At 40.0% G+C, this 18,719-nt stretch overlaps 1 protein-coding gene across 1 annotated transcript; it reads right to left on the bottom strand.

Annotated features, from left to right (window-relative positions):
- Window positions 1-5,363: 5,363 nt before the first annotated feature.
- Window positions 5,364-17,008, bottom strand: c7h11orf24 (chromosome 7 C11orf24 homolog). The gene is made up of 4 exons (XM_084934370.1): window positions 16,902-17,008; window positions 13,669-13,721; window positions 13,387-13,547; window positions 5,364-10,232 (listed from the first exon to the last, which is right to left on the bottom strand). Exons 1-4 carry the CDS (start codon window positions 16,959-16,961, stop codon window positions 9,310-9,312), a joined length of 1,197 nt encoding a protein of 398 aa, XP_084790496.1. The 5' UTR covers window positions 16,962-17,008; the 3' UTR covers window positions 5,364-9,309.
- Window positions 17,009-18,719: the final 1,711 nt, after the last annotated feature.

The following is an 18,719-nucleotide window of genomic DNA, read 5'->3' as shown; positions in this document are numbered from 1 at the left end:
GATGCAACTTGCAGCTGTGGTTTGATGTTTGTCGGCAAGGCTTCTGTTCTTTGGTTCTTAGTCGGCTTAGTAGGTGGAGTATATCCACTCCCTCATCTGCACTATCTCAGCCTTGCCTCCCTAAATGTGTCTCCTAACTGCTCAAATTGAGCTGTCCTTCTTATAACCCTCTAACCACAATCCAGTGATTTTTTTTCTATTTTTTTGTTTTTGTTTTCTTCGTCCATCTTAAAAGCAAATTTCTGCAAGATTTTAACTTCAGGGCCCTGTTTCAGAAAGCCGGTTTAGTGCAAACTCTGAGTAAGTATACCCCGAGTTAACGAAAACTCTGGGTTTTCGGTTTCACAAAGCGAGTTTAGATTAATTCTGAGTGAGTTAATATGACGACACACTCCGTGAAGCTAACCTGCCCCCTAGCAGGTTTACTTCAACTAACCCTGACTTTCTCCGCCTCTTTGTCGGAAACCTGACTGTAGGAAGTGTCAGACATGGCGTGCCCCTTCCTTGAAGAGCCAGTAGATGTTGAAGCCCAAATTCTCCGCAGAGCTCTCCGCCGGGAGAGAGTGATTAGAGCGCGTTTGGACATTTTATCATTTCCTGATGATTTTCTGTGTGAACGTTACCGTTTTTCAGCACAATCTATAATTCATTTGAATAACATCCTCAGGCCTAATATTGCTCATGTGACACATCGCGGACATTCTCTCAGTTCTGTACATATTATTTGTATTGCACTTCGTTTTTTGCAAACGGGAGCTTTCTGTATAATATTGGTGACGCTGAGCACGTTTCCAAGGCTAACGTCTGTCGGGCAGTCAGGAATGTTACAGTTGCACTGAAACGTCTCCTGTACTCGTTTGTGGTGTTCCCCGGTCATAGACCCACAAGATTGATCAAAGAGGGATTCCACAAAATTGCAGGTATCAGGATGAACAAAACTTAATTCATGATGTGGTGATACTTGAACTACTACTTAAATTTTACATTTATTTTCAGGGTTCCCAGGCGTGATTGGCTGTATAGATGGCACTCACATTCCAATCATTGCTCCTTCAGTAAATGAAGGAGACTATGTGAACAGGAAGTCTTTCCACAGGATTAATGTACAGGTACATAGTTCCCTGTAGCATTTCAAACTAACAAATTATTTCATTATAGTAATGGATGCTAATTTGTGTTCTCTGCACTGTGAAGATCATATGTGATGCTGCCAACATTATCACAAATGTGGAAGCCAAGTGGCCAGGCTCTGTTCATGACTCACGAATTTTTCGTGAATGTACACTGAGCACAAAATTTGGACATGGTGAGTTGAAAATACTTTAAAATATATAAAGACCAATTGCTACAGGGACATTTGAACTGAAGTGTATCCTTCTGTCTTAGGAGAGTTCACTGGCTACTTGCTTGGTGATAGGGGGTATCCATGTTTACCCTATTTGCTTACCCCTTACCCTGACCCGGGCCCACAGCAGCGATATAATCTGGCTCATTGCAGGACAAGAGCCAGAGTTGAAATGACTATCGGAATGCTTAAGGCCCGGTTCCAGTGCCTTCAAAGACTCAGGGTCACCCCAGAAAGGGCATGTGACATTATTGTGGCATGTGTGATTCTTCACAACATTGCCACAATTAGAGGAGAACACTGTCCTTCTGAACCAAACATCAGCAGTGATCCAAACCATGAACATCCTGACCCTCCCACGGACATACAAGATGGAAGAGCAGTCAGAGACACCATATGTCACAATCATTTCCTTTGACCCATCACCTCAACATGTTGAAAGAAGAATAAACAGATTTTTTGGCTTTATTGGTCGCCTGTATTTCCTGTACACAAAGTATTAATAAGTATATTATTATGTTGTTCAAACACTGAAATAATTCGTCCATCTCTGACCACTTCACCCACCCTGAACTGATGTTCCAGCAGTAAAATCTCAATCTTGGTCTTTTGGATCTGCTGCTTGAAGTGTTCCATTTCCAAGTCGCATTTTTTTATTTTCTTGATCAAATAGGTCTTGTACAGCTGCTTTACAGGGAGCTATTGAAACACAGAAAATAGCATTGACATTCATAGTACATGCCTACTTAGGTTGGTTGTAAATCAGTGCTGAACATCTTACTGAGGAAAGGTTTGTTGGAGAAGTGGCTGGACCCTCTTCCTCTTCATTTCCATCATCACTCTGTTAGAGACATAGAAAGTCCATGGTTTTATTATAGTACCACATTTTATTCAATTGTTATATTTTCCATTGTAAGATGTAAACCTCATAAAGTGTCTCTGTTGCTTCCTCCTCTGTAACAGCTGTCAATGTTTCTTCATTATTTTCCTGTAGTAAAGAAATTAACAACATTGCTGTTCTGCTGTAAACTCATATAATCTGTGGAGTATTAAGAGTACTCACAACTGCATGTTGGTCTGGCTCAACAGGAGGCTGCACCAGATGCAGTACACCATCACCATCAACTGATAGAATATGAGGTTTATACAGGTCACTTATAACTTACAAGGGACCAAATGGCAATTAACAAACATATACCAATCACCTTACACTTCATTGTCATTATGCTCTCACAGACAACCAAGACTGAGGGAAGGCAAAATCAGTAGGAAAATCACTACAAAATTATTCATTATGGTAAAGAGTTTATCAAATGAATGAGTAGCACTGCAAAGGTGACTGTGGAGAAAGGATGTATGCACATCATGTATTATTTTGAATTTACCTCTTATGTAGGCACTTGTGTCTTGCGGGGTTATTGACTCAGAGGATGTCCCCGCAGAGATGCCTTCAGCCACAGGGCGCCCACTGTTTTGGCTGAGGGCCAACTGCTCAGCCTCTGTGAGTGGTGGTGGTGGAGGACCCCCACCTGTTTTTCGGGCCTCCGCTTTTTTTCTGTTGGCTATAACGGGTCACATTTGAGCATACAGAGTAAGCAAATATGTACTTGTAATGTGCTCAGATAATTTCAATAAGTGCTTACAGAAAGAAAATTAATGTAGCCTCTAACTGCAATTGATTTACATAGGACAAACAGACCAAGCACTATGGCTCATAATACAATTACACCTTACCTGTTTGGACTATATTTTTATATTTCATTTTTACTTGCTGCCAGGAACGTTTGGGGCCTGTTGGGTTGCACCTGCGCTCACATCACATCACAAAATAAAATGTATAAAATAAAATATAATAAAATAACGTGTTAAATGGGTGGAAATCCCTAGATCAATGTTTAAATTAACACTCACGCATTGACTCTGTCGGCTATGTTCTGCCATGCATGCTCCCTTTCTTTTGCAACTGAGGCTGTGTTACTTTTTTTCCGCAAAATTTGCATGTTATCGGCATATGCTGCCATCAGAATTTCGGCCTCAAGCACTGTAAAATACATAGACCGCGCCTTCTTTCCCTCCGTCTCCATGGTGACTCGCTTAATCTGTGCTCCACTAATCAGGGCTTTATGTATCCTCGTGCGCGCGCTTAACTTGGGGTTAAAGCAACTCCGCGTTGATTGAACTAATTGTTATCAGCCTTTCTGAAACCGAATATTCCGAGTTGGACAGTTCGGGGTTACTCAACCCTGAGTATCATTTTTAACTCTGAGTTTTCTAAACCCGCTTTCTGAAACAGACCCCAGATCTTTTTTTCTGTCATTGTTGTAAGCACGTTAGCATGTCACCTCTCTTGTGGTACACCAAGATAATACTATATATATATTCTGTTGTACAACAGAAATAGCTTAAACAGAAACACCTCATAGAATTTTTGAGGCCAATGAATGCATTCACGGGGTTCACTGTGAGGGCTTTATGCACTAGAATCAATGCAATCCTCAGGTGAAAACATTACAGCACTCTGTGATAAATGGTTGATTTGTAGTGAAAGAACAATAAAGTAAAAAAAAAATCAGAGTAAGAGTGGAGAAAAATGGTATTCCACAACAAAAGCACATCCCTTTCCTGTCAAACCCTGTGCAAGAATCAAGTGTTTAGCACGCATGTACATTAGCATGCATCCTTGCCATCGCATTAAGAGTGGGTTAGAACAACACACCAATACAAATAGTTCACCTTTCATGAATACACGGCATAACAGCCAAGTCAGTCTTGTTGTGCATCTATCAGAATCCCCAAGGCTGGGCTGGTGCAGCTTGATGTGCTGAAGTGCTGAGAAATCCCACCACACGAACTGAACTGCTAGTTAAACCTGGCACTGTTGCTTTGATTAATGAATGTTCCTTTCATGTAAAATGATGGTAAAACTCTGCAACTGTACTCCATCGATAAATTAAACATTCAACTGATTTACTCAAACACCAACACGATCAATTCGGTTCTTTTTTCATTTATTTTCTGCAAAGTAAAAATCTCTGTTCAAAGTGCATTAGAACATCAGGTTGGCACAGGGCAGGTGTCATGACATCCTGCACATCAGTCACCACAAACACAAGTTTACCTTTAACACAGTCCACACTGGTTCCAGGATCTATGGAAAAACTATGAAATTACGGACATCAGTAAACCATCTTCACTTGGGGGGTAAAATCCACTTGCTTAATGGACACGACGACACAATTTGATACAATATGAACTACATTCTGACTGCCATAAAAGACATTTATGTCCTCACTGCAGACACTCTTACTAACAGCTATAGATTAAGTTGTTTCAAACAGACCTCAGAAAAATGGAAATACATCTCAAATAAACACTACAAAATGTTTTTATGAAGTTGCAATTTGGGTGATACTGATAACAAAAAGATATTTTGGGGAGTTTTTGTCCATGAGAGGAAAAAGAAACAAAGTATGCCAAACACATACAGAAGCCTAGAGAGGTCATGGTTAGAACTAACAAGTTGTCATTTTTGCCATTTAATTAAAAAATAAAAATAAACAAACTTTGGATAATGTGATTTTCCTAATTTCTCACAGAAAAAAAGGAAGAAACAACAACCCAAACAGAAATCTGTTTAATAAAACAGAAAAAAAATGAGGAAAGATTAAATTTTGAGAAAATCTGAGGCTGTTTTTTAAACCATGCAGAAATAGTCATTTATACAAACTCTCCTTTCATGGGGGAAATAACCATCTCTCTCAGCAAACTCTACAGTTGAGCTAAGTGATTTCACCCTCCTATGCAGGGGTATTGCCATTTGTGTATTTTTCCAGTATCTTTAAGCAAGGAACAAGATTTTAGGTACTGGAAGCTTTCTGAATTAACTAGACAATCGAAGAGGAGAACAAAAGAGGATCGTCATCGTCTGAAACGGTCTCAAAAGCATCAGCTATCATTTGATGAGGAGAAATCACAGAGCAGGCAGTCAAGAACTGCTTTGAGATTTACACATCACAAAGTTGTTTTTTGTTTTTTGGTTTTTTTTAAATTGTACCTTCGGTTTTTATGATTAACAAAAACATATATATGGGAATAAATTCAAAACCAAATGAGACCAATGTGATAAAGACAATATCATTAAAAAAAACAAAAACAAAAAAAGGTTGTTTGAGAAAAACAAAGATAACAGCCTGCCATACTGATCCCCTCGAGGTCTTGTGACCCAATCAGTGCATTGCCACAAGACAAGAGCGTTGTCTCCTCTCAAAGAAGAATGCGAGCAGCGGCAGGAAGGGTTAAATGCATTTACAGCAGAAATACAACATCTCAAACGTTACATTTTCATTTGAAATCTGTGTAGGTTTCAGATGAACCCAGAAAGGTCACCTTGCTGTTGTGGAACAGTTCAAGTTCCCTCTCATTCAGTCACTAACTGATCATGGCTTTATGTTTCCCTTGGCTTTATCACACAAAGATGTGCTTCAGTGATTATTTGGTGAAGTTCCATCAGCTGTGTACTCTACTGGAAGAATACACCAAATACAATGTGCTCAAGAAAAGGCAAAGTAATTCAGTTTATGGCAATGGATACTGACTTCAAGGACCGCCTTTGTTTGTAGCGCACGGCTAAATCACTGAGAATCATTCGGCAAAGGACCGGAGGACGAAATCAGTCTGAAACCAAGACATTAAGTAGATTATATGGTAAAATGGAAATGCACCTGATCTCCAAAGTTTCTGTAATAGAAAGAGACCAGCCTCATGTGACAGAGCTTTTACTTACCGTTGTAGAAGTTATGTTTTTCATGAGCTACACCATCTCATTCTTTATGAAACATCTGCTGCTTTCTCTCTTTATGGGAAATAGTGTAAAACGTTTGCTCTTTGCTGAATGCAATGTGCACGTTTGAAGGAATGTTGAAATATAATGAAAATGAATGAATAAATGGCTTAACATTCAAGTTGCTTCTTACAAAGGCATGGGAAAGAGCACAGTAAGGTAAGCCAGACGAAAACTGGAGTAAACATAGCAGTTACATGAACAGGCAAAGACACGATGCATTAATAAGACAATATATACTCAATGTCTTTTAAAAGAATACATTCACTGTGAGAATCTAAAAAAAAAAAAAAATAGAAATAAACAATTAAGTATGGCCTTGTTCCTGTGATTCACTGGAAGACGTGCAAAGGAACACTGCTGAAATGTCGTCTGTAGCAATGAAAGCTAATGAAATGTCAATACTTTTAAAGGAACCCTCTAACATTTGGAAAATCCGAGTATTTAACACAGTGAGGTTTGTTTAACATAAAATCTGCCATTAATGGCTTGCAGTCCAATAGTTGAAAAAAATAAAAAAAAATCCTTTATTTTTTCTGGTTCTTATTCACTGACCTCTATGGAAAACGTGAAGGAGAATTCATAAAGATTTCTTTAAAAAGAGAATGTTGTTTGTGGAACTGCCATGAAAATAATAATGAAATAATAATAAAACCTGAAATTATCCCAAAAAAAAAAAAAAAAAAAAAAAAGTTTTAATAGCCTACAGATGATCAAAAATATGAAATGCCGTGCTGGAGATGACCTAGTTTAACTTTACGATTTATAATCTGTGACTTACATAAAATGAACAATCAGACTAAGGGTTGGCGTTACAGCAACTGTGCTTCTGTTTGATCTGAAATGTTAGAAATGTTTGTTTAACCTCCAAAATGATTCTAATAGCATAACTGCACGTGAATTCAAGGAGTTCAGTTCACACCACACCAATGTCATTTCTTTATAATGTGACAGCACAATCACATGCAGGGTTTAGCTGCTATACAAGGGCAGCAACACCTGCAATTTGTTCATGATGAATGTGCTGCTGATAGTCAGCAGTGACGGATACGACACTGTCACAGCCTGCAATCCTGCACAATCCTCAACTTTTCAAACCAACCTGGCTAGTTTCCAAAAATCTCAGATTTAATCCTCCTCAGAGGGCAGAGTAGTTTTAATGCTAGCTGTAAACATAGCAGGAGCTGTGTGTTTTAAGATGAAGCGGTGTTAGTGTGTCTGTCTGACCTTCAAGTGGAAGAGCTGCCAGCCAAACAGGCTCTGTGAGCGCGGCCTGTGCTGCATGTAATTTTCACACAACAGAACAAGTGAACTGACATTAACAGAGTGACAGTGGGTGGAAAATCCTCAGCTTGATGACTTAAATGTCTCTGTGGTCTCTCTCTGGCCTGTTAGCTAAAGCAGACACCACAGTGTGCACTCTGGCCCTGATCCACCAACATCAGGCTTCAACACACGCGGCCACATCTGATGGAAACTTAATCAGCGCAATGGAAACACATCTTGCAGTGTAATTAGCTGGCATCAGCACCTGTGCAGCATTTGTGTCTTTCTGAGAAAACATCAACACTTCTATAGAGTTAAGTTTTCCACATATTCATTTACCTTGAATACAGTTTGAGAGAGGCTGGTTCAAGTTCACCCGTCTGTGCTGATCAGATCCTGGTTTATACATAAGTTGATTTTTAGCTTTGCCATCTTTTATGAAAACTAAAATGATGCTTTACTGACCATTTCCATCACTAGACTATAAACAAGCCAGACTAATACTACAACAGACCCAGGTGTCTCACACCTGTAACTGTGAGGACAGAGCTGCAGTGATTCACCATGTTGATAATGATTACTTTAGAAAAGCTTCAACAGTGAGTCTGAGTCTAGCTTTGTGGTTGGAAATGACAACAAGTGTGCATCATTCAGTGCCAGCTGTAGTTAAAAATGTGGAAAATGTGATATCTTAAAGATGGGAAGGGCCGAGAAATATAACGACACCACAGAAATATGGCAAATTTTAGCTACGACGTCACATTAGATTTCTGTCAAATGTTGCAAGAGTGATTTTATACACTTAGATCTATGTGTGATTCATTTTTACCCCATTTTTCTGTAGAGTATTAATGACAAAACAAATAATCTACTTTGCAGTAAACAGTGCAACACTGTGTACAGGGGCTGGAATGGGAAGGTTACAAAATGTGACTGAGATCTGATGAACATTTCTTCACTATCAAGGTTATATATCCAATTGTAAAGAGCAAATATAATAATAACAGTAATTATTATTATTGTTATCAAATCAGCAACACCAAATTCCAAAAATGTAAACAAACACCGTCTAAAACAGTCATTTCTGAATTGAAAGAACTTCAAAACTTGTCAAGCAGAAACTGTTTTGTGCACTGCTGCATGAAGCACTGAATAACTGAATTATCACTGTGGCCAATTAAACCACATTAAAAAGCATTTGCAACGTGACATATTTTAAATGCCTTAAGCGCAGAGCTATTCTTTGTCAGTTACACACCCTATTTGGCACTGAGATGTATGTCAATTTACTTTTTCAAAAATAAAATAAGCATCAAGGTAATGACAAGGAAATGAATCATTGGGCATAACATTCTGATTTGGTCCTCATATAGATGTCACTTAGGAAAAAAATGTTTACAAATTAAAAAAAAAAATACAATAAATTATTTGCTAGTTTGATTTTTTTACAACTCTACTTTTAGATAATCTTGACATTTCTTACCAGCAGTAAATTAACTGATGAAGAGGTCATCTGCTGGAAACGTCCCAACTGAGCCAGCCAACAACATCTAATCGATTCCAATCCTGTCAGGGGCCACTAGCAGAACCAAATGTAAGCTATAAGGTTTGAATTTTGACATAACCCCCCCACAAAAAACAGGAGCTGCTAGAAAACAGATCAGTGTGCATCACCGTTTTATCGTCAGTGTACTCAGAATCATCCTTTTCCATTTCTTGCTGAACTAACTGGACCATCCTGTAAATTCACAGCACCATCTTACCATTCAGTTAGTTTGTCATTTAGTTCGTTTTGTTTTTCCTGCTCCGAGTCAAAGAAAGAAAAAGCTTCATGAAATATAATTATCCTCTTCCTGTCTCATACCCCAGAGTCTGAGTACATGCCATTTATCAGATAGTCGACCTGCGTGTAGTCCTTCCTCTTGTAGCTGTCGTAGGCCTGTTTGACAAACACTGCCACTGTGACCAAGAAGAAAAGCAGGCCAAAGAGCAGGACAGCCAGTAAAGACGCCGTATCGACGAGCTGCTTGGTCAGAACAGCCCCCGCCTCTTCTACCACAGGGACCCTCGTAGCTGAGGCAAAAGATTTATTTTTATTGGCCAATGCATCTGTACTGGCAACAGTTATAGCAGATGGTGATTTGGTTAAAGATGATGTCTGAATCGGTGCCACCTCAGTGCTGGGGTATGGCAGGGCAGCCGATGGAGACGTGTCTGAACCATGGACGGAAGTAACAGCAACACTTGTCTTAGCTATTGTCACCGAGTGTGGGGCTACTGTTGTTCCTGTTGTTGTTGTTGTTGCAGTTGCTGGTGCTGAGGTTGTAGATTTCACAGGTGTAGTGACCACATTCTTAACAGACTCTGAAGTGGTTGCTGTTATACTGCTAGTGCTGGTGGTGGATCCAGTATGCAGGCGCTGAGCAGGCAAGCTAGTGGGGGTAAATGCCTCTGGTGATTTGAGATGCTCCTGTGACGATGGCTGCTCAAAGGATGCTGAAGATGTGGAAGAAAGGGCTCCTTCTGTAATTTGCTCATTTTTGTTCACCGATGTTACAGACTCATTCAGTCTGTGGCTGACAGTGGTGTGGTTGGTGGATGATGAGTTCAGGAAGGACTGAGTGCTTGTATTTAGTTGCAGACTGTTATTATCCTTGCCTGTACTAGAGTGGGTCTGTGTGATGACATCTGAAGTGTTTTTAGGGTTTAAGGCAGAGACTGAAGTCTTCGGTGGAGTGGTCACACCATCCAAAGAGGTCTTTGTTGTTGCATCAGTAGCACCTGGGAATAACAAATTCTAGTTAGCACAAACTAGTGAAACAAACATTCGCTACAAGCCAAACATACATTTATATTTCACTCGTATATTTGCAGAGCATCAGTTTGTACCTTTCAAAGAATTTTAACCCTGTAAATAGCCAAAGAGCCGTGTTATCTTCAAGATCGAGATACCCTTACAACCAAAACAAGTTTGGGAACTCTGAAATTACACTGATAACTGATTTAAAAAATGTTTATGATCACCATCTAAGTCAAAATTGTAGACAAAAACAATCAGACAAAATGTCTGTGAAGGTTCTCAGTCATCCAGGTCATCGTAGTCAAAGGAGCTTGCAAAGAAAAGCGTCTGGACTTCTTTAAGTTGCTTGAAGATGTTTCACCTCTCATCCGAGAAGCTTCTTCAGTTCTAAGGTCAAATGGTGGGGAGTCCCAGATTTAAACCTAGTGGGACTATCCCCCCACAGAGGGTGAGGATCATCAGGGGGTCCTTTTGTCCCTCTGTGGGGGGGAAACTCCCACTAGGTTTAAATCTGGGACTCCCCACCATTTGACCTTAGAACTGAAGAAGCTTCTCGGATGAGAGGTGAAACGTCTTCAAGCAACTTAAAGAAGTCCAGACGCTTTTCTTTGCAAGCTCCTTTGAATCAGACAAAATTAAAAAACATCAATTTTCATGCCTTTAGTGAAGCCAGAAGTAAGGTGGCTCAATAGTGAAGCAGATTAAACATTAGCTTGGCAAATGAAAGGAATACAGCAGGAAGGCATCCGGCATGGAACTCATCCAAAGCAAACATGTACAGCTGATCGCTTTGACAAGGAAGCAGCTTAAAGCAGCTTTCATTGACGGCCCAAAGTAGTTAAACCTGTGTGCTATTATATCTACATTAGCTCCTTGGAGTCAGGCATCCTACTAAAAGGAGATTAGAGTAGAAGTGTAGCACATTCACTGCCTGAGTCGCTTCATTACTTGGCAAAAGCCAAAGAGTACAGCTAGGTTATGAAGGCATACCAGGAGGCGATGCTTTCAGACGGGGATGTCCAACACAACAGTAAACAAATGACTCAACAAAGCAACGCTGGCACTTGAACTGTTACACTCTAACGGTTCATGGAAATGACTGTTATATGGTGTATCTGGCTAAAAAGCTCAACCCACGACAATCCTGTATAGAAAATACTGAAGAGTTACAAAGTTCAACTATTTCTGTTATTGGTAAAACTAAATGTTCAAAGCAGTTGTGCTTTACTTAAAATTTCCAGGCAAAATACCCTCTAGGTTACTTTTGTGCCATCATTTCATTATTCTATGCCACTACTGAACCATGTCATACTGTAAGCTGCAATCACTGATAAAATGGTCTTCAGCATTTCCCCAATAATAAATATCTTAATAGTAAATTTTGTTGAAATAATAATATTTCTTTTTGAGGCTATTGATACCCCAGCTATCCTCAGCAGTAATAATCATCCACACAAAATACAGGTTGCTTTAAAACACAAGTTGGCATTTTCTCACAGTCGGACTTTAGAATAACGTGCTGCCAGCCATCTGAACTTGGCCGAGAAGATGACGTTGAATGAGAGATCGGCCAAATTAAAATCAAGCAGTCTTTGTTTTTTGTGGACTTGATCACACCTCTTATGGTTTCTTTAACATTCCCAAGAAAGATTAATTGATGAATCGTGCCTAGAGCTACATGAAGTGCTTATTTTGTTCAATTTAATTCAGATTCAGTTCAATTTTATTTACATAATGCCAAATCACAACAACAGTTGTAAGGTAGAGACACTACAATAAGGCAAAGTATAAAAACTCCAACAATCATGTAACTGCCTACGCACAAGTGCTTTGGCAACAGTAGGAAGGAAAAACTCCCTTTTAACAAGAAGAAACCTCCATCAGAACCAGGTTCAGGGAGGGGCGGGGCCATCTGCTGTGATAGGTTGGGGTGAGAGAAGGAAGACAGGACAAGAAGAAACACTCATTGCATCATGGGAACCCCCCAGCAGCCTAGACCTAATGCAGCATAACCTGATCCAGCCCTAACTATATGCTTTATCAAAAAGCAAAGTTTTAATCTTAAAAGCAGAGATAGTGTCCGTCTCCAAAATCCAAAAGCTTGTTCCACAGAAGAGGCGCCTGAAAACTGAAGGCTCTGCCTCCCATTCTACTTTTAAATACTCTAGGAACAACAAGTAGGCCTGCAGTGTGAGAGCGATGTGCTCTAATGGCTGATATGGTACTATAAAGTCATTAAGATAAGATAAAGCCTGATTATTCAAGTATGTGAGGAGCAAGATTTTGAATTCAATTCTGGATTTAACAGGGAGACCCTGTCTTTCTACATAGGGTCTCGTCCCTGTCAGTACTCTTGCTGCAGGATTCTGGATCAACTGAAAGCTTTTCAGGGAGTTTTTAAGGACATCCTGATAATAATGAATTACAGAAGTCCAGCCTGGAAGTAATAAATGCATGAACTAGTTTTTCAGAGTCACTCTGAGAAAAGGGTAGTTGGAGCCCATATTTCTATGACTCTATCCAAAGTACAACAAACTCAGTTTTATCTCAATTTATAAGCAGGAAATGAGAGATTATTATGCCTTTAAGACATTCCTGCGGTTTAACTGGTGTGTGTTATCTGCCTTTGTGGAGAGATAAAGTTGGAGTCTATTAGATATGATTCAAACCACTGCAGCGCAGTACCTGTAATACTTACCGCATGCTGTAATCGCTGTAATAAAATATTACAGTCAACAGTATCAAACGCTGCACTGAGGTCCAGCAGGACAAGCACAGATGTGAGTCCAGCACACATACAATGCTTATTTTGTACACTTTATCAACCTGGCACCAACGACAAATGACATATAGATACATTCGTGCCAATATTGTGACCATGAGTGTCACAACATTGAAGGATACTTGTGGCTGCCAGTGTTAGTAGATTCACCAAGGATATCAAAATGAAAATCCTACCTTGCCTAATCTTCAAGTTATTGTGTTAACAATGTTCGGTGTCCACACCGGGTCTCACCTTTTTCTTTTTTTTTTAGTTCTGTCACAAGCTGTTCACACACTGCCCATGAAAACAGATTTTAAAAAAGCTTCACATGCTTACACAGAGAACCTTTAAGACTCCTGCCACATACTTACATCCAGAGGAGCAATTAACTGTGGGTGTTGAGAAGAAGTAGTCCCCATTTGGTCCTGTGGTGGAGGAGTCAGTAAGGAGCAGAAGCACACAGGGGGGGAGGAGGAGAAGACACAGTGATACGCTCAGCTGGAGTTTTGAGGAATACAGGGACATGGTGGGTTGGGAGGGAACGAGACAGACACACGCTCACATAGACAGAGGCACATCCATATGCGCACACACACACACACACACACACACACCGGGTACAATGAAGTTCACACAGTCAACTTGTACAAACAATGAAATGAAGGAGGGGAAACCAGGAGGACGTGAAGTCAGTTTCTGGTTGGACCTACAAAGACAAACACAAGCAAGAATCAGAAGCAGCCTGACAGACGGGGTCGATAAACTGTGTTCTTATAGATTTTCTGCGTCAGGACATCTTATTCTTCTAGTAAACAGAGATAGTCCTTAAACAGAAACATGTAAAACCACAATTACAGCTGTATTTAACATTTAGGATGACAGCATTTATTCATATTGGTTGGATCATTTCATCTTAACCTTTTGATGGAGTCTTATATTTTCTTACCATGTTTCACTCAAACAAGTAACACACATAACACTTACTGGGCCATTCAGCCAGATATTAAAATATAGTTACTATAATTCCACTGGTTAAAAATATACAAATACTCTCTCATTTAATAAGACATTTCAGGCCCTATCAAGACCAGCAGAGTCAAAGTTGAAGGATATTACTAATGATTTGGTTCAAATTAAACAGTATTGTGGAAACTACAACTTTTTTACAATGTTCTACATTATCCAGGCTAAATCTTGGGATTTGTAGTTCAGTAAGGCAGATTTCCTGAAGCACGCCATTCAAGCCTCTTCACCTGCACAACAGTAAAGAGCAGTTAGTCCACCCAAATGTGAGGAATGACTACCATCTAGTGTCAAAACAATGCACATCTCAAGTAGTGCTCCTGGAGGAAGTAGTACGAGTCATAATCACCGTTATCAGTTATGAGTTTAATTAGACTCCAGGCTCAAGTTACAGAAGCACAGAGCTAATTATAGTGAAGTGTTAATGACAACATTTAGCTCAACAATAATTACTGCATGTATTTCACTTTCAAATGAAGAAGAACAAAATTAAATTACACATGAAGTGTCAGAATCTCTGAAATGGTTTTCTATACTGAAACACAGTGACACAGTTGCGCCTTTACATTCAAGTGAAGTGAGCAGCTTCGTTGGCTGTGCAAAGGGTCAGTCAGGAAAGATCCATCCAGCTAGTGTCTTCTTCCAAAGCCTTAGTACCATAACTACCACTACTGGCCAACCTAACAATCTCTAACGCTGCATTGTGGTTCGCTGGAGTCCCACGGCTTCAGAAATGGCTCTATAACATTTTCCAGACTGAGAGATCTCATTTATTTTGTGTCTCATTTGTTCCTGCACGTCCTTGGATCGCAGCATGATGTCTGGCTTTTGAGGATTTTTTGGTCTACTCCACTTTGTCAGGCAGGTCCTATTTAAGTGATTGTGGCAGTAGTCAGGCCTAATCAGGTTATCTTTCTCCAGTATTTTATTTTGTTTGATGATCTGAAACATTTAAGTGTGACTGACATACAAAAAGATAGGAAACCAGGAAGGGGGGCGAACACTGTCAACTGTCTCATCACAATCACAGATGAATCCAACCACAGTGTTGTCATTGGCATACTTGATGATGCTGGTTGGGTGGATTGGTGTACAATCATAGGTGTACAGTAGGAGGCTGAGAGCACAATCCCAGACACACAATCTGTACGCTTACGTCGCCGAAGAGGCTGCTGGCGCTTCAAGTCATATCTTCAAGTCGTATAAGAGAATTTTACTTTAACCACAGGTTACAGTATTTATTTTGATTGTCAAAGCTAATGGTAATAATCAGTGTAAATTACTGTAGGAGTCATAAATGCAATCAGGCAAAAATTAATGAATTTGTTTTGAAATTCTCTCCATATGTTGTAGCTAATATTCACGTATAAAGAAGGTGAGGACATGATTTTTTTTTTTTTTGACAACTAAACTTCGAGTCATTTTACTTTAAAGGGAACACTTCAGTGTTTTGCAAACCTAAAGAGTTGTAGCTGATTGCACTGAAATGTACCACTTACAAGACTTTGTCCATAAATTCTACTACAATATCTACTCCCACTCAGCACCTAGACTACCTTAAGAAATTAAGTTAGAGATAAATCAAAAGATTGCGATAAGCCTGTAGTCACAGAAATCACAGTCCACGAAAACAGATGGGAGTGAGTGAGTGAGTGAGTGAGAGCCAGAAACAGCCAGCAAGTTTTGTGTGAAACCGACCTCAAAGACACTTAAAAGTAAAGAATAAAATATATCAACATCACTTCTAATACACGAGTAGACAGCACAGTGCTGTTTAATGAGGTCTAATGTGATATATTTCCTGGCTGTATTCTACACAGGCTGAGTGGGATGAGTGGAGTCTGATGTCCACATGTAAGGCATCAGCTCTCCTCCACTCATGTGGAGCACCTTGTGCTTCTTTGGGAAAAATAACTAAAAACAAACTACACTGCATTTCAAAAGCAGAAGCCATTACTGAATAACACATGCGGCATGATATTTGTGACAAATGCCAACAATATATCCACTGATCTGTGAGCACCAGTTTGGTTCATCAGGTGTCTGGTGCAGTTTTCCACGTGTGTAAAGTAACAGGGAGCTCCACAGGGAGTATGCACTGTTATTTGGGGACCCTCCACATTAGGCCAGCCTTTACCGGATTTGTAGCACTGCCCCACAGTGCACCGGGACCCAGATCTGTGTGATAGGTACTTCACTGTAAACAGGATGCGTTTTAGACAGCTGGGGCACAGGACCAGCCCTCAGTGTAAACAGGAAAACTCGTTGAAGACGCCAACGTGGAGAGAGGAAGTGCCGCGCGCTCTGCCACGCTGCCAATCAAAGAAGTTTGGGCTAAAACGCGAACTCCCGAGCACACAGCCAGCAGCTGCTTTAGCACCAAATAACCCAAAACATTACATCTGACAAATGTCCCATTAACTTTAGCCGAATAAACAGAAAAAATCCAAAGCAACAAGGGGCAGTCACGTGTTATTGTGACTTCAAGTCAGAGCAGAGAAACGCAGCTGTAGCTCACACAAGCTAACACTGGGCCAAGTGAAAGCTGCTCCGAAGGAAGACACGGAGCTTAGTTCAGATGGGAAACCCCAAAGTTTAACCCGTGTTTAACTGGATCGGTTACACAAACCAACAAGGTAACGAGCAAAACCACACCATCGATAATACAGTGAATAATGCTGTAATCGCTATGTCACCGGGCAATAAACACACCGGGAAACGAGTTAACGGAGCATGATGAAGAGACATCTCCCCTCAGCAGCGAGTGCATCCACACTACCGAGCAGCTAACACTAACAAGCCACGGTCACGGAGAGTTACTGCTCACAGGCTAGCTACAGTCCGTGTGATCGGGGGTCCTTACCAGGCTTATGCGGGGGCTCGTTTGCTGTAAACCACACACAGGTACCCAGGAACCAAACATCCACACCTTCTGTACGAGACGCTGACCTTCTTCCTCAGCTGCGGTTTTAGCTGTGTTGACTGATAATCTATGTGCTCCTGCCCTCTGCTGGCGACATCACGTTAAAACAAGAAGCCTCCTATTGTTACAGTTTACCAAAATTTATCATGACTAATACCAATACTTTCAATTCATTGCTAATAATATTATTGCTATTAATATCTAAACACATAGAACGTTACTAAAGTTAAGAAATACCGTTTTGACCAAACATATCAAGGCAGATATGAGCAGGTTTTCCTTAGAAATGCATAATAGTAATATAATAATAATAATAATAATAATAATAATAATAATAATAATAATAATAATAATAATTTACATCAAAATAATTTATTGAAAGGAACAAGTGAATTTCTAGATTTATATGTGTGGGCAGAAGGCCACGGATTCAATTTAAAATATTACAACTTCCTAAAGAAACAGCTGAATCACTGCCATGTCTATCCATTTATTAACTGTCCAACTAAGATCCCTAGCATGCTGCTGCAATTCCCAGTTATTTTGCAAAATGGAAGAACATGGTAAATTTCACATTTCATTACAATCTCTTCTGGGAAGCAAAATGTTATATAGACAGCATGCTAAGACCCTAAACCAATGGTCCAAGGTACCACTCAGAATTTGGGTTAGTGAGTGTAAATCACCACTACTGGAAAAACATCCTAGAATATAAAAATGGATCACATCTGACCCAGATTTCACAGCAGACACAATCAATGGGTGCTTTAAATATTGGAACAAAATCGTTATTACCTCCTCCTGTTTGGTCGTGTCAGATGGAGATGGAGCTGTATAGCTTTCATAAAATCCAGGAAACTAATGGCTTAGGTAAAATTAACTTTTTTTAAGTACTTTCAGGTTAGAGACTATTTTAATGACAAGATAAAACATTTAGAAATACAAAGGACTCCAATATAATTGACATATTTACTGACATGGATAAAACCAAAAGAAATAAGAAAGTTGTGTGAAGACTGTATTCAACTATCTAAACAATAAAAAAACAAAAATAACCTTTCAAAATCTAACTGGGAGCAAGGTTCCATACCAGAGGGTGATTGGCAGAATGTGTATCTAATGCAGCTGACTTCTACCAGCTCAGGCTCCTGGAGAGAATTTTGCTGGAAATATGACAAATGGTTTGTGTCGGCAGAAGTGTGGAGAACAGCTGGCAGACCACCATATATTTAGGAGTTGGCCAGTCATTTTGCCTTATTTGGAGGAGGTAACAAAGGCAACATAGACTGTACTTGGAAGTGAGATGAACCTTTCTTTTTGAATGGATTGTCTTATCTAATAGTACTAATAGTGGGGCGATTGTGGCATAAGAGTTGGCAGTTCGTCTTGTAATCGGAAGGTTGCTGGTTCGAGCCCCGGCTTCAACAGCCGCAGTCGTTGTGTTCTTGGGCAAGACACTTCACCCGTTGCCTACTGGTGGTGGTCAGAGGGCCCGGTGGCGCCAGTGTTCGGCAGCCTCGCCTCTGTCAGTGCGCCCCACGGTGGCTGTGGCTACAATGTAGCTTGCCATCACCAGTGTGTGAATGTGTGTGTGAATGGGTGGATGACTGCATGTGTAAAGTGCTTTGGGGTCCTTAGGGACTAGTAAAGCGCTATACAAATACAGGCCATTTACCATTTATCAATAGTAATTAAGCAACTGATATTTATGCATTTTTCCCTTTAAATGTACAGGCTGATCAGTGAATTGATAGCATA

The sequence above is a fragment of the Perissodus microlepis genome, chromosome 7 (genome assembly GCF_051167445.1).
Source record: "Perissodus microlepis isolate ML-2025 ecotype Zambia chromosome 7, ASM5116744v1, whole genome shotgun sequence".
Lineage (NCBI taxonomy): Eukaryota > Metazoa > Chordata > Actinopteri > Cichliformes > Cichlidae > Perissodus > Perissodus microlepis.
This window is presented reverse-complemented; position numbering and strand designations above follow the sequence as displayed.

Excerpts from the sequence above, each read along its gene's own strand:
- c7h11orf24 (XM_084934370.1), bottom strand. The coding sequence starts at position 16,961 with ATGTTTGGTTCCTGGGTACCTGTGTGTGGTTTACAGCAAACGAGCCCC. Across the intron at positions 13,722-16,901 it reads CGAGCCCCCGCATAAGCCTG|GTCCAACCAGAAACTGACTT; the intron begins GTAAGGACCCCC and ends TTGTCTTTGTAG. Across the intron at positions 10,233-13,386 it reads AGTTAATTGCTCCTCTGGAT|GTGCTACTGATGCAACAACA; the intron begins GTAAGTATGTGG and ends TGTTATTCCCAG.